The sequence below is a fragment of the Schistocerca nitens genome, chromosome 8 (assembly GCF_023898315.1).
Source record: "Schistocerca nitens isolate TAMUIC-IGC-003100 chromosome 8, iqSchNite1.1, whole genome shotgun sequence".
NCBI classification, from domain to species: Eukaryota; Metazoa; Arthropoda; class Insecta; order Orthoptera; family Acrididae; genus Schistocerca; species Schistocerca nitens.
Window position 1 is genome coordinate 297399352 of NC_064621.1, and position 13258 is coordinate 297412609.

General features: G+C 43.5%; 1 protein-coding gene across 1 annotated transcript in view; it reads right to left on the reverse strand.

Moving 5' to 3' along the window:
* Nucleotides 1–13258, reverse strand: part of LOC126199531 (uncharacterized) — a 240416-nt gene that overhangs the window by 122976 nt on the left and 104182 nt on the right. Inside the window, exon 8 of the mRNA XM_049936451.1 lies at nucleotides 3050–3218. Coding sequence (XP_049792408.1) covers nucleotides 3050–3218 — 169 coding nt within the window. The remainder of the gene's footprint in view (nucleotides 1–3049; nucleotides 3219–13258) is intronic.

Here is a 13258-nt window from a genome sequence, read left to right on the forward strand (position 1 = left end):
TCTTCACGCCATTGACCATTGCTGATTCTTCTGTCTTTAGGAGCATTTTCCCAGCCCAAGGACAACAGAGTGCCCTGAACCTCTGTCCACTCCTCCGCTCTCTTTGATAAGGCCGTTGGCAGAATGATGGTGATTTCTTATGCTGGAAGTCTTCTGCCACCAATGCTGATTAATACCCAAAGTTTAAGCAGTGGCGGGTTTCGAATTCGGGACTGAGGACGTTTTGATTACTAATGAAAGACCTTATCCCTACACTACAGGTTCTCAGACATACGTGTAGAAAAATACCCACAGCTACAAAACGCGAGACATTAGAGCTAACATGGACTTTTACCCCACAATCATCCTTTCCACGCTCCATTCACGAACTGAACAGGCACAGAGTGGTGATGGGGAGAGTCGAAAGGACTGCAGACAGCTGTTCCTCAAGTACCTTCCAGTATACACCGTTAGGTGGTTGCGGAGTATAGATGTATATCTTGACAATCATCAAATTATTTCCTTTAATGATCCATGTAAAGCAGTTTATAAAAAGCTAACTCTAATTTTAGGTGATCAGCGCCGTCTCTCGTGTGCTTATAACTAGATATGCGCCAGATACTATTTTTTTAAATCTCTAGAGAATTGTTCGTCATACTGCGGCTCGCGGGCCGCATGCGGCCCGAATCGAATTTTCGCGCAGTCAGCGTTTCTCAGTCGTATTTTATAATAACAGGCATCTGGCAACTAACATCCAAATCCAGGAACATCAACTATCATTAACAGATTCTTAGGAATGTAGTTTACTCGCTCAGTAACAAAGAAAAATAGTTACACAGACAGTAACATTTTAAGATCTGATCAACTGACGTCTCTGAATTCGGCAATGAGTTGAGTAAAGCTTGCCACTTACCTCAGGGGCCGAGAGGTAAATAGCGCGGCCACTGCGTGTAAGGACGTAGGAGAGGAAATGTTTTATTGTTTGTCTTCCAGTACTGACAACTCACAGGTGTGTGCTCTTCGTACCAGTCAGATGCTATGGTATTAATTTTGACACAGAAGTAACCTGGATTCGTGAATAACTATTATAGAGATGGTCATCTTCAAATGCAGTACAATTTATAGCAAGGAATACGAAATCCAATAAAGGCTGTTGTAATACAGGTTGAGACAAAAAGGACTTTCCAACTTTGGAATGATATGGAAATTTATTGAGGTAACCTACTGTAGTGGACTGTTAAGGCAGCCAGTCCACAGTGAAGTAGCCGAAAGGGCACGCGTAAACTCACGCCGTCTTGCGTTAAGTCTGGAACAGGATTCGTAATGAATGTGATAAAGAAAAGAACGTAGCTACTAGAACACTTAACTTTTATATCGTCCTTTGGTATACAGCAATCTTGATGATACAAGTGAGACTATCTTGAGATACATGCAATGGTACAAATGGCGCCTTGCTAGGTCGTAGCCATGGACTTAGCTGAAGGCTATTCTAACTGTCTCTCATTTGCCGAGAGAAAGGCTTCGTCAGTGTAGTCGCTAGCAACGTCGTCGTACAACTGGGGCGAGTGCTAGTCAGTCTCTCTAGACCTGCCTTGTGGTGGCGCTCGGTCTGCGATCCTGACAGTGGCGACACGCGGGTCCGACATGTACTAATGGACCGCGGCCGATTTAAGCTACCACCTAGCAAGTGTGGTGTCTGGCGGTGACACCACACCTACAAAATTGGTAGATGTGTCATTCTGTAGCAAATAACCTCAAGTTTGATTCACGTAGTGCATCAGTACCTCATTCCGCCACCTGGAGCACCAGTGAACTGCACAGTTATATATGGCTGCTTTCACTTGCGCGGAGCATGCTCACTGTGTTTTGGTTTGATGAAACGAACTCTGCAACAACTGCTTGGCGTAAATTTCCCAACGAATACGCTAAAGAACCTCCAACAAAGCGTACTCTTGGCAAATAATTTTGTGGAGACAGGTTACTCACTGCGACATGATAAATCACCAAGTCACCCGCGTGTTGATGAGTATGTCGAACAGATTAGGGAGAGCTTTGCCCGCAGCTCACAAAAATCAACGTGATTTGCGTCTCGCGAGAGTGACATTCCACAAAAGATTGTTTGGTGAGTACTGCTTAGAAGTTTTTACATGAAACCATACAGAGTCAGGATGGCACAGCATATCAGTGATGCAGATGAGGTTCCTCGTGGGGCATTCTGTGCAGAAATTTTGCATCGGATGAAGGACGACAGGACATTCCTAAACACAATAATCTTCAATGATGAGTAAACATTTCATATCAGTGACTTGGTGAACACCAACAACTGCAGAATATGGGGCAGCGACAATCCATATTCAACGTTCATAACAGCCCCAGAGTTTTGTGCTCTTAGCCATTTTTTCTTCTAGGAGAAAACTGTTACTAGTATTTTGTATCTAGATATGCTTGAAAAGTTTTAAATTCCACAGATCGATAAAGATAAGATGGGATGGTTTACCACCAGCAAGACGGAGCACCACCTCATTTCCTCGCGGAAGTTCGAGGCTTCCGTGGAAGGCCAATCGCATGGCCATCTCGTTCTCCAGGCTTCACTCCACTGGATTTCTTTCTCTGTGGTTTCATTAAAGACCGTGTGGATGTTCCTCCCCTAGCAAACAATTTAGTCTACGTGAAAAACACAAAAAAACCAGCAACATTTCGACAGGCAATTGCAGCCTCGTAACTTCTGACTCACTGACGTTGGCAGCAGTCTGAAACATGGAACAGTCGACACGAGACACCAAGCGTTCTGAATGGTGACAGCTCCACGATCAGTGGTTGGGGGCACTCATTCAACTTATCGCGCTTTTATTACAGCTAGTTTACTGGGAGATCAAAACTTTTTAATTTATATAGCTTACCAATAAATATTAAGGTCGGTGCATATGCACCCCACAGTGCATCCCTACAATTTCAATATTGGCTCTTGATCAAAAACGTTTGACGACCACTACTGTAGAGTATTTGGTACTATTCAAAACCAGCAACACACCATTTACTTTCGGCACAGTGTGACCAGAGTCAGACTCACCATGTCGGGGAAGCCGTAGTAATTATGCACGAAGAGGAAGTTCCTCCACATGTGTCTCCTGCAGAGCTCGGCGTGCTGTCCCAGCAGCGGCTTCCACAGGGGTCCGGAGCCGAGCCGCGGCAGCACGTACGTGCTCACCAGTATGGTCGCCACCAGGTTGGGCAGCAGCCTGCGAGCAGTGTGTTACTGTACTTGGTTCATCTTCTGTTACCGTTAATTCTACACGTCCCACCTAAGTGAGGAATGACGCCGTCTGGCTGACTGCTAAGTGCAAGCCGTTTTGTAATTTACAGGCAGCGTGCAGGTCACTTAATTGTATTGGTTGATGACTATGGTGAGAGAAAGGATAAGGTGAGTCCACTGCTGACATGCATCCTACTCCTCTTCAGAAGCAGCATGAGCGGTTGTGGCGGCAGCCCTGACTTGCCCACCACTTCCGCTACAAAGTAGGACACAAGTTGCCTTGGATCCGTCTGGCTTGATCCTAGCAAGCGGCGTAAATCAAGCAGTCAGTTTGAATGTCGATTAATCAAAGCTCATCGTGAGGGGTATATGTGAACAAGAAGGACCGTAACACAATCGTGGCGTTAAATGAAATGTATTCTCTACTACGGATTTACGAAAAAAAAAAATAACAGCAGAACGAATATTAAGCCTTTAAATCGGGAGGAAAGAGTGCACTAGTTTACAAAATTAGATTTCACATGTGATCAATCATCAATTAAAAATAGAAGTAACAAGATAATATCAAGGCAGCAAAATGGTTCAAATGGCTCTGAGCACTATGGGACTTAACATCTGTGGTCATCAGTCCCCCTAGAACTTAGAACTACTTAAACCTAACTAACCTAAGGACAACACACACATCCATGCCCGAGGCAGGATTCGAACCTGCGACCGTAGCGGTCACGCGGTTCCAGACTGAAGCGCCTAGAACCGCACGGCCACACCGGCCGGCTATCAAGGCAGCATCTAAAGGGTTGAGATGAGAAAGAGAGAAAGAGAAATACTAACATTAAGTAGAAGCCGTGGATCCTGGTGGCGAGTTGTGTAGACTGTAGTCCGTAGCATCTCAGTGTTATGCAAGCGGCGGCCAACGATAGTATGCTTCCGATTGCGTGAAGCATCTAGATCATATACGTCTCTCGGATAGTCAACATCATGCTCCATTTTCAAAAGCTCTCACTACTCTTGTAACAGTGAGAGGCCGTAGGGCCGAGCTTTCCGCAACACGGCGCCTATCACTAGGTCCTCTGTGATGTTCACTGACTACGTAAACGCTGATTGTTGACTGCACCTGGAGAACGACAAAAGTGGGGCTAACAACCCTGTTGGGTCGGTCCCACCAGGAAAACAGCAGACTATCATGGAACGTACTGTTTCTATCACCAACGTAACAGGGTGTTGCCACAAGTGTGGTGTCACCGCTAGACACCACATTTGCTAGGTGGTAGCTTAAATCGGCCGCGGTCCATTAGTACATGTCGGACCCGCGTGTCGCCACTATCAGGATCGCAGACCGAGCGCCACCACACGGTAGGTCTCGAGAGACTTACTAGCACTCGCCCCAGTTGTACGGACGACATTGCTAGCGACTACACGTACGAAGCCTTTCTCTCAATTGCCGAGAGACAGTTAGAATAGCCTTCAGCTAAGTCCATGGCTACGACCTAGCAAGGCGCCATTAACCATATCTGGAGAGAGTCTCACTTGTATTATCAAGAGATATGTACCACAAGGAAATTAAAGTTAAGTAAACCTAAGCTCCGTTCTTTTCTTTATAGCATTCATAAGTATCCTGTTTCAGACCTCACGCAAGACGGCGTGAGTTGACGCGTGCCCTTTCGGCTACTTCAGTGTGGCGTAGCTAGCTTGTTACGCCACAACAACAAGAAACTTCGTTCTAACTGCAGAAAGTTCCCAGGGAGGTATCTCCGGGCTCCTGGCGTCTTTCATCCAACCAAGGATATCTCTAACGACCACCATCATCTTGGCGACCACCGATAATTACAATTCGAAAGACGCTGCGTTAAAACTAAATTGTTCCAAAATTACTGCTGTACAGAGGGAATGATGATATGTAATTTCCTTCTCTGTCTCGTCACGGAGACACACAAAAATTCGAGAGGCAAAGTTTTTTAATTTTAACTTGTACCTTAATTTTCTAACAACATACCGGGTATTTCGGAATTAATATCGTAGATTTTGGTTTCTGTAGCATTTTTACATTCGATTTACAATTATAAATAATACAGACTACAGTATATGTGCCAGTTCTGCAAGCTAAATGTTGCAGCATGATTTTCTGTATCGTATTGTCTTCAACCATGTATCGACTTTTCACCTAAGTGAAAATGTGAACCCACACAATGTGCACGTCTGGGGTTCTGCAAATCCCCACGAGATGGTACAGTTGCCTCCCCTAAATTGAATGTTTTTTTGTGGCACGTTCCAACTGAAAGTTTATGGCCCTTTCTTTTTCGGTGAAGCAACTATAACTAGTGTTTCTTATCTTGACGCACTAGGACTATGGCTCTTAGGTGCGATGGAAAAGGATGAACCGCAAACTTTTTCTGGCAGCAAGGCGGCGCTCAGCCTAACTGGCATGACTTAGTACAACGGCCGGCCGGAGTGGCCGTGGGTTCTAGGCGCTACAGTCTGGAACCGAGCGACCGCTACGGTCGCAGGTTCGAATCCTGCCTCGGACATGGATGTGTGTGATGTCCTTAGGTTAGTTAGAGTTAATTAGTTCTAAGTTATAGGCGACTGATGACCTCAGAAGTTAAGTCGCATAGTGCTCAGAGCCATTTGAACCATTTTTTTTTAGTACAACGCTGTACCCGACCGCTGGATCGGCCGCAAGGGGCCAGATGACATAGCATGTTTTGCATGACCTCCACCTTCACCCGATCTGATGCCACGTGATATTTAACTTTGGTGGTTCAGAAAGGCTCATGTTTAAGTGGCTCCGCTTCCAGCTCGTCTACCCGGCTTAAGAAACAGGATTGAAGTTGCTGTTGCGATAGTTACTCCAGACAAAGTGACCAATGTGCCCACATTGAACATTTATGAGAAATCTGAGTTGCTCTTTTTTGTATTATTTATAACTGTAGTTGATGTAATAAATGAAGCCGTAAAACCCAGATATTCATTTTGAAAAACCTGGTATGTGCAGCATCACAGAATGCCAAGTGAAACTTCCCCTTGGACGGACAGACGGATCAGCTCTAAAGGCGTCATAAGCCCTCACTGAATCAGACACTTTGGAGAGGTTTGGATTTCAATCCAGCACTCCACACCACCACCTGGCCGGCCGCGGTGATCTCGCGGTTCTAGGCGCGCAGTCCGGAACCGCGCGACTGCTACGGTCGCAGGTTCGAATCCTGCCTCGGGCATGGATGTGTGTGATGTTCTTAGGTTAGTTAGGTTTAAGTAGTTCTAAGTTCTAGAGGACTGATGACCTGAGATGTTAAGTCCTATAGTGCTCAGAGCCATTTGAACCATTTGAACCACCACCTGTTCTTCCCCTTGTCAGCTAGATATAAATGTTTTGAGCAAATGTTTACCAACAGGATAGCAAATGGCTGACTCCGAGTCTAGCACCAACTTCGGTTATACGTTCTGGTCGCCTAAATGATACGTGTTAGTTGAGTGGCGAGCATTTTGATGGGCTGCAACAAGCCACTGGACATGTTAAGATTGTAAAATCACTGTCCCTGCCACAATGAAAAATGTAAAGCTTCTCATCTGTTTGATAGTGCCTTTTCTTGTCCATTTTGCCGCTATTGGACTATCAAAATCAAGTACGAGAGCCTTACATAGGAAACACTTATTGCTGAACCTGACCATGTATCTAATACGAACACGTGTCTCTTATACACATTTCGAATATTAAAGTTAGTTCATTATGGACTGAAAAATGTCACTCTGAAATAAAAACTGTACAGGTCATATTAATTTCTTTTATAGTTCCTTTTGCACATAACACATTTCCCTAAAAATGCCTACCCTCATCCAGTCTCGTTTGACAGTTACGGTTGTTTCTCATGCACACTGAACTAATCAATGCTACATTGAAGTTACACATTAATTAAAGAGATAATCACAGAAACCTTTTCATTTATGTTCTAGCTATATGTTTCTCTAGGACAATTATACTGATTCTCAAAAACAACTCTGTTCAACCACAAATCTCTTCGTTAATCCCATGTGCATTTCCGTGAAGTAACTGAATTACTAAAATACTGTTCTTCTATAAACTGATGTGACACTTTCAACTATTAATTTCACTTTCTATCATATTCTTTCTGTTACTTATCCTCCTCATGTCTTCATGTAACTGCTATTTGCAGGAGCCCAACACACACTCTGATAGAGACAAAGACTGCACGTGACTACCACCACTGGGGCACAGTTATCATTATACAGCAAGACAACGCTTCCTCAGAGAAAAGGCACACTCAGCTCTGAAAGTTCCAGAAGCCAGTGATAAGTAAGGAGTACAATATCTATACATTAAACATCAAAGATAGCAGTACTCTTTGCAAGATTATAATCACAGCAGAGGTCAAATCGCCAATCACTACTGTATTTCTGAGCTACAAACATGATACAAGTCACAGACCTGAAAGACTTATTTCCAGTAGGTAGTACTGGAACATTGTTCGGATGTTTCACATACTATTCATTGACACACAAATATTGTCTCAAATTGGTATAGCTGGTGTACTGAAAAACTTCATACAGTCCTATACACTTCCCCGAAAATCTTTGCAGTTTCATTTTTGTAGTGTGTGTGTGTGTGGGAGAGAGAGAGAAAGAGAGAGAGAGAGAGAGAGAGAGTATGTGAGTGTGTGTCCCAAGGAGGGATAGAATGAAAATGGGTCAAAAATACAAATTTTTAGTTTTAAGTCTATGTTACAAATAACTCTTTTCTAAATCAAAAGATGTGTAATATATTAACATTTGATTGCTTTTGCCGCCTGTAGAGTTGATAGAAATATTTAATTCTATAGATCTGAAACTTGGTTGCTGGCAAGTTACTCCTGCCGAGTTCTGCAGATATAACAGTATAATCTTGAAAGCTGTATCTGATGATTCTATGACAAAAGCTGCAGAGGAGTGTACTTCTGGTAATGATGGATATAAAAATACACTACTGGCCATCAAATCTGCTACACCAGGAAGAAATGCAGATGGTAAACGGGTATTCATTAGACAAATATATTATACTAGAACTGACATGTGATTACATTTTCACGCAATTTGGGTGCATAGATCCTGAGAAATCAGTACCCAGAATAACCACTTCTGGCCATAATAACGGCCTTGATACGCCTGGGCATTTAGTCAAACAGTTGGATGGCGTGTACAGGTATAGCTGCCCATGCAGTTTCAACACGATACAACAGTTCATCAACAGTAGTGACTGGCGTATTGTGACGAGCCAGTTGCTCGGCCACCATTGACCAGACGTTTTCAGTTCGTGAGAGATCTGAAGAATGTGCTGGCCAGGGAAGCAGTTGAACATTTTCTGTATCCAGAATGGCCCACACAGGACGTGCAACATGCGGTCGTGCGTTATCCTGCTGAAATGTAGGGTTTCGCAGGGATCGAATGAAGGTAGAGCCACGGGTCGTAACATATCTGAAATATAACGTCCACTGTTCAAAGTGCCGTCAATGCGAACAAGAGGTGACCGCGACGTGTAACCAATGGCACCGGGTGAGACGCCAGTATGGCGATGACGAATACACGCTTCCAATGTGCGTTCACCGCGATGTCACCAAACACGGATGCAACCATCATGATGCTGTAAACAGAACCTGGATTCATCCGAAAAAGGACATTTTGTCATTCGTGCACCCAGGTTCGTCGTTGAGTACACCATCGCAGGCGCTCCTGTCTGTGATGCAGCGTCAAGGGTAACCGCAGCCATGGTCTCCGAGCTGATAGTCCATGCTGCTGCAAACGTCGTCGAACTGTTCGTGCAGATTGTTGTTGTCTTGTAAAGGATCCCATCTGTTGACTCAGGGATCGAGTCGTGGCAGCACGATCCGTTACAGCCATGCGGATAAGATGCCTGTCATCTCGACTGCTAGTGATACGAGGCCGTTGGGATCCAGCACGGCGTTCCGTATTACCCTTTTGAATCCACCGATTCCATACTCTGCTAACAGTGATTGGATCTCGACCAACGCGAGCAGCAATGTCGCGATACGAAGTTGCGACATCGTCACAGATTAACACAGTGATCCAGGAAGGATAGAATGAATATCTTTTATTTCCGCCATTGGTCACAAAACGTTTGGTCCTTAGACTATTGGGTTCAGTCAGCAATGACCATCTTCATATTTTCAGCAAAACATGGGAAATGAAATACAACTAATTATCAGATTATGCCTTAGAAAAATAAAATGTGTCATTACGAGAACTTATTATTTTCATAGATATGAAAACATGTGCTTAAAATATGGTGAGGCATACCTGTGTTATAACATGTCCAATGGTAATAAAGCCATAGTGGCAGTGTCTCAAAATATACAAGAAATCAGCACAGCATCATCACACACATATCAAATATGATGTAAGCCAAACCACAGATCTGGCGTCATTCTGTCTATTCTACTGGTCGTAACAAACTACAATACAGTAGCTACGACATATGTTTGTATTGTAAGCTCGTTAGATGTTGCTACTGTGAGTCTACATCTATTTGTCAATTACAAAAAGAAATGTATATTATCCAATAAGTGAAGAGTGTAATAGGTAAGTCTATAGTGGGCTCGCCAAATTCATAAGTTATTACTGTGATAACGGGTAATAATTAAAACGACAAATAAGTTAAATTTAAAATTGTGAAAAGGAAATGATTAAGTGATAATTAAGATTTTGAGTCGCTCCTGTGGTCATTTTAGATAAAAACAATAAAGTAATCAAGAACAAGCCGATGGAACTAATTAAAAAACATAAAGTTTATAAGATAGCAATGGAAAGAAGGCTCTGAGCACTATGGGACTCAACTGCTGATGTCATTAGTCCCCTAGAACTTAGAACTAGTTAAACCTAACTAACCTAAGGACATCACAAGCATCCACGCCCGAGGCAGGATTCGAACCTGCGACCGTAGCGGTCTTGCGGTTTCCAGACTGCAGCGCCTTTAACCGCACGGCCACTTCGGCCGGCTTTGGAAAGAAGGGAAAAATAATGAAAACAAAAGATTAAAGTAAGTAATCAGCGACACCTGTTGGCGTAGCCGCCAGAATGGAGCATAGGCGAGAAGTCGGATGAACTTAACCGCCAGAGGGCATCACATAACCTTCAGCACTCTAATCCAAGAATAGTACAACAAAATGTTGTAAAGTCACTTAATAAGAATATCTTGTTAACCAACCGCATTACATAAACAGAGAAGGGAGAATCACATGAGAGAGTAAACTGAAGAAAGTAAGAAAATAGAGCAAATAAGTGATGCACTCTACACTGTGTTACTACAGGGCAAGATATAGCTACGAGAGGCCTCGAATCGTCGATACAAAATACTGTCATATAGAGCAAAGTAGAGGTGGGATACAAGTTCGCGTTGCCTTTTGGCTCTGAAAATTTGAAACTCTTCCAATAAGTTGAGAACATGGCCTTTTTGCGCTCTTCTAAAAATACGCACACTTTTTCAGTACTTCCTATAGCAAGACCGGTTTCTGTTAAGTGCATCCCGAAGGAAGTGGGCTGTAAATGTTCCTTAAACCCCACATTAAAAGAGCGGCCGATTTGGCTGATATAATACTTAGCAGAAATATTACATTCGATATTAAAAAATGTATGCATGCAAGCATGCATGTCTGAAGGAACCTTGCATCGTAATTCGAAATAACATAGGCACTGCAATATCGTATTTATCCACCGACACCGGGAAGTGACTCCCAAGTAAACGGTCTTCCCCGTACGGTAATATACACAGTGGATGTACGAGTACCGGTTGTGGACACGTGGTTGACGACATACGGAAGTTTGGGTCTGGCCATGAGACGTGCTCCAATAGCCAAATGGTAAGGCGACCGCTCGCGACAAGCGGGAAATCCTGGTTCGAGTCTCGGTCCGGCATTGACTTTCATTGTCGTCATTCCACTATACAGATGATGTTTGTCCATATTCGCAACTGGGAATATATATCCTGTAACTTCCGCACAACTGCTTCTTGGTACTGTGATTATTTTCCGTCAGTGTACAGACTGTGCAAATGAAACTTTACTTTCCAAGTGTATACACGATTGTACGCAGAACCCGAATGAAGTTTCAATCAGTGTATTTGGAAAACACTGCCACAGTAATTTAAAAATTTGCGTGCTTGATGCTGTTATTTGCTTCAAGGATGGCGCTCAAGCAAGGAAATCTGTTTTGGATAGAATTGATAACAATCAAGGAAGCAAACGATCTTCAGTATTGTTACTCTTCAACCGAGAATGTTTTATGAAATCTGAAAGGGACTTTCTGTATATACCTAAAGAAGCAAGAATGTCAAGAAGAGCATACAAGCAGAGGAAGCAGGACAAGGAATCACAGGAGGCAAAAGATGATGGCCCTGGAGCGTTTTAGCTGTATGTGAATACTTCATTTAACTTTAAAGTACTCTTACCGAAAAATATTTTTATAACATTAGGTACACAACAAAACTGGAAGCATACTATCATCAGACTGCAAGTTTCAGCAGTTTTTATACACTGAAGCGCCAAAGAAACTGGTATAGGCATGCGTATTCAAATACAGAGATATCTAAACACGCCTATATAAGACAATAAGTATCTGACGCAGTTGTTAGATCTGTTACTGCTACTACAATAACAGGTTATCAAGATTTAAGTCAGTTCGTACGTGGTGTTATAGTCGAGGTAGCGATGAGGTGGAGATTTTACCGTATGATCATTTCACGAGTGTTTCTTGAATATCAGGAATCCGGTAAAACATCGCATCTCCGACATCGCTGCAGCAGGAAGAAGATCCTGCAGAAACGGGACCAACGACGACTGAAGAGAATCGTTCAACGTGACAGAAGTGCAACCCTTCAGCAAATTGCTTCAGATTTCAGTGGTGAGTCATCAACAAGTGTCAGCGTGCGAACCATTCAATGAAACATTAATGCTATGGGCTTTCGGAGCCGAAGGCCCACCCCTGTACCTTTGATGATGGCACGACACAAAGCTTTACGCATCGCCTCGGCTCGTCAACACCGACATTCAACTGTCCATGACTGGAAACATGTTGCCTAGTCGGACGAGTCTCGTTTAAATTGTAGCGAGAGGATGGACGTATATCGGTATGGAGACAACCTCATGAATCCATGGACCCTGCATGTCAGCAGGGGACTGTTCAAGCTGGTGGGGGCCCTGTAATGGTGTGGGACGTGTGCAGTTGCAGCGATACGGGACCGCTTATACGTCTAGATACGAATCTGACAGGCGACACGTATGTTAGCATCCTGTCTGATCACCTGTATCCGTTCATGTCCGTTGTGCATTCCGACGAACTTCGGCAATTCCAGCAGGACAATGCGACACCCCACACGTCCAGAATTGTTACAGATTGACTCCTGGAACACTCTTCGAGTTTAAAACCTTCCGCTGGCCACCAAACATCCCGGACATAAACTTTATTGAGCATATCTGGAATGCCTTGCAAAGTGCTGTTCAGAAGAGAACTCCAACCTATGGTACTCTTGTGGATTTATGGACAGCCGTACAGGATTCATGGTGTCAGTTCCCTCCAGCACTACTTCAGACATTGGTCAAGTCCATGTCATGCCGTGTTGCGACACCTCTGCATGCTCGGGGGGCCCTACACGATATTAGGCAGGTGTACCAGTGAGACGCCCTGCTTATCCGCGGGACAGGACAGGTAACAAATTGTTGAAAGGTGCCAAAATAAGGGGCTGCCGGTTACATCGAACATACAACTTTATTGTTTTATCAAACATCTCAATACCCCCAAAAAATTTCTTTTTTCTAACACAGCTTTAATCTTAATTACCGGCTGAAAGCGACTTTAATTTAGAAACGGCTGAAGGCCAATAACTTAAAACGCAAGCATAATCAGAAATTTAAAAGGCAAGCCTTATCTTAAAATAGTTCTTTAGTTAGGCTGAAGTAAATAAGTTAAATTCAAATCGGCTGATGGCTTAACCTTTAAAACTCCATAACATTAATTTTTCTTTACATA